General features: G+C 60.2%; 1 protein-coding gene across 1 annotated transcript in view; it reads left to right on the top strand.

Annotated features, from left to right (window-relative positions):
• The first annotated feature begins 714 nt into the window (after window positions 1-714).
• NLRP7 (NLR family, pyrin domain containing 7) overlaps window positions 715-2,399 on the top strand; it is a 13,992-nt gene continuing 12,307 nt past the window's right edge. Inside the window, exons 1-3 of the mRNA XM_012733551.1 lie at window positions 715-759; window positions 1,421-1,542; window positions 1,979-2,173. Coding sequence (XP_012589005.1) covers window positions 715-759; window positions 1,421-1,542; window positions 1,979-2,173 — 362 coding nt within the window. The remainder of the gene's footprint in view (window positions 760-1,420; window positions 1,543-1,978; window positions 2,174-2,399) is intronic.

Here is a 2,399-nt window from a genome sequence, read left to right as displayed (position 1 = left end):
CACAGATTTTCAATTTTTTTTCAAAAGCAAAATGACTAAAACTTACTACACATCAGAATCAACACAACACAAGTCACACAGATACACATTTAAACAACAACAACAAAAACGAACACCGTCAACTCCAAACTGACGAGATTGACTGTCATGATCTACCCATCATCTATTTAACTAACAGAGACTGTTTATTTAACAGAACACAAGTGCACTTCAATATACCTGGCAGGATGGAGGGAGGCAGCTAATTGCAACTGTGGTTCTCAATCAGGGGCAATTTGCCCCTAGGAAGTATTTGACACTACTGGGAGGCTATTTCGGCCATCAGAACTGGAAGGGCTACAGGCCCCTGGTGGATGGAGGCCAGAGGTGCTGACACACGCCCCCAGCACCTGGGCAGCATGGCCTGAGCCCCCACACCACCTCCATCCCAAAACGTCAGCACTGCTGAGCGTGACAGTGACCCAGGTGGTCCGGGAATCGAGCCCCTTAGCGATTCCTGGGGGCCTGGGAGAGTGCCGGCTTCCTGCGGCCGAAGGCCCGTTCCCCTGAGGCTCACTGAGCTCAGGCCCAGGTAGCTTCAATGCGAGCCTCCTGTTAAGGCTGAGAACCACCTTCGGTAAATCAGCAGGTCACTCCAACCTGGGGAGGAAGACCTCCCCACCCACATCCCCGCGGGCCAATCGCAGAGCTCGGGCGAGCAGAAAAGTCCCTCTCATGGGAGGGTCCTTGGGGGATCCTCCCAGGCTGCCGCCAGGGCAGGTGAGTCCGGGGTCAGGTATCTGCTTCTGTCTCCTCTGTCCAGTGATGACTGGGCGTCTCGACAAGCGTAACACTTTGCAATGCGAGAGGCTGGAGTGGGGGCGCGTGCTGTAAGTATGTACTGATGACCAGCAAGAGACACGAATCTCAGGACACTGAGTAAGTATTCCAGCCAGCGGTCTCTGAGGTCCTGTAGTGACTTACAAGAAGACGCCACTCGCTTCCTTTACGTCACCGTCCAGTTGCTCTGATTCACATCCTATCTTTCTGGTCTGAGGCTTTTGCAAAGATTTCCTCTGGTGCTCAAGCTCTCCCTGTGGAGGGACGAGGAGACAGACGAGGGTGCAGCTGCCGGGCTCCGACGTCGCTTGGTCAGCTAGCGTCACCCTTACGTGTCGGGGGTGTGATTTCCACCTGAACCGGCCCCTGCTTGAGCAGACGCAGGGTCCCAGCAGGGCCCTGGGCGCCAATGTGCCCATCCTCAGGGGCAGACGGTCCCTGCAACCCCCCGGGGCTCCCTCTCTGGCCACTCCTTTTCCACCTGCAACCTGTCACCACCTTTCCTCGGTCTCTGCTGGGCCCCAAACACGAGCCACGGGGCCCCGTCAGGCTGAAGGAGAACCTTGTGCCTGGGAACTAGGGGCTTGCACCCCCCTCCAAGGTATTCCTCGGCGAGAGGGCGTCAGCAGGCGAGGGCGGCGTGGGGGGCTGCGGCGTGGGGGGCGGCGTCCAGGCGGCCGCCCATGCTCTCTTCTCAGCCGGCGCCTTTGCCTTCTATCTGCGGTCAGGACAGGCCTCCTGGGGGTCCCGCCCTGCTCCTGCCTCTCAGCTGGGCACCCTCACCCCTGGCCCCGATTCAGACACTGACTGCCTCGCCCCAGGCACAGCCGCCGGGTCCGCTGGGGTCCGCTGGGGGTCCGCTGGGGCTCCCTGCCAAGCCCGCCTTCCCGAGGTGGCTTTCACAGCCCGCCCAGTGCCCAGGCCCTTCCTCGGCCCACCGTTGCAAGGCTCCAGCGGTGGACACAACCCTCGGCCGCCTCCCTGCTGTTGGGAGCCTGTACCCCGCTGCAGCTCTGCGGTGTGGCCACAGGAGGGCCGGGGCGCCGAGCTCCCTCACCGGCGGGGGCGCACAGCACCCCGCTCCAGGGCGGGCTGCGCTGTGGCTGTGTCTCTCCAGCAGGCCGCTCGCCCTCCACCTCTCCCCTGCCTCTCACTACAGGGTCGAGGACCGCAGGAGCCCCATGGAGCCGCGTTCCCCCACCCGGACCGGTTCCCCTGGGCCAGGCGACGACGCCGACACGCAGCGCGGCCGAACCCCCCCGCTCTCTGGCCCCCAAGGCGCCCCGCCGCCGCCCGCTCTCACAGCCACACTGCGCGGCGCGGCCGGCGAGGGGAGAACCACGCTGGCCATCGCGCGGGTGCTGGCAGGAACTACATGGCAGTTACCATCACTAAATAATGCTAATAATAGTAATTACTATTGTATTGTTTTAATAATAATAGCCATTGTTATTATTACCACTATTAATGTTATAACATGATTTTTTTTTAAAAAAAGATGTATTTGTTTACGCATACAGAACAGGCCAGTGTGCAGGGGTGGTGAGAGGCGTCACCAGAGACACAGTGGGGCGCAGGAC

Source organism: Condylura cristata, unplaced genomic scaffold (assembly GCF_000260355.1).
Source record: "Condylura cristata isolate star-nosed mole 26May11 unplaced genomic scaffold, ConCri1.0 scaffold00041, whole genome shotgun sequence".
Taxonomy (NCBI): Eukaryota; Metazoa; Chordata; class Mammalia; order Eulipotyphla; family Talpidae; genus Condylura; species Condylura cristata.
The sequence above is the reverse complement of the archived record's forward strand: the minus strand, read 5'-3'. Positions and strand labels throughout refer to the sequence as shown.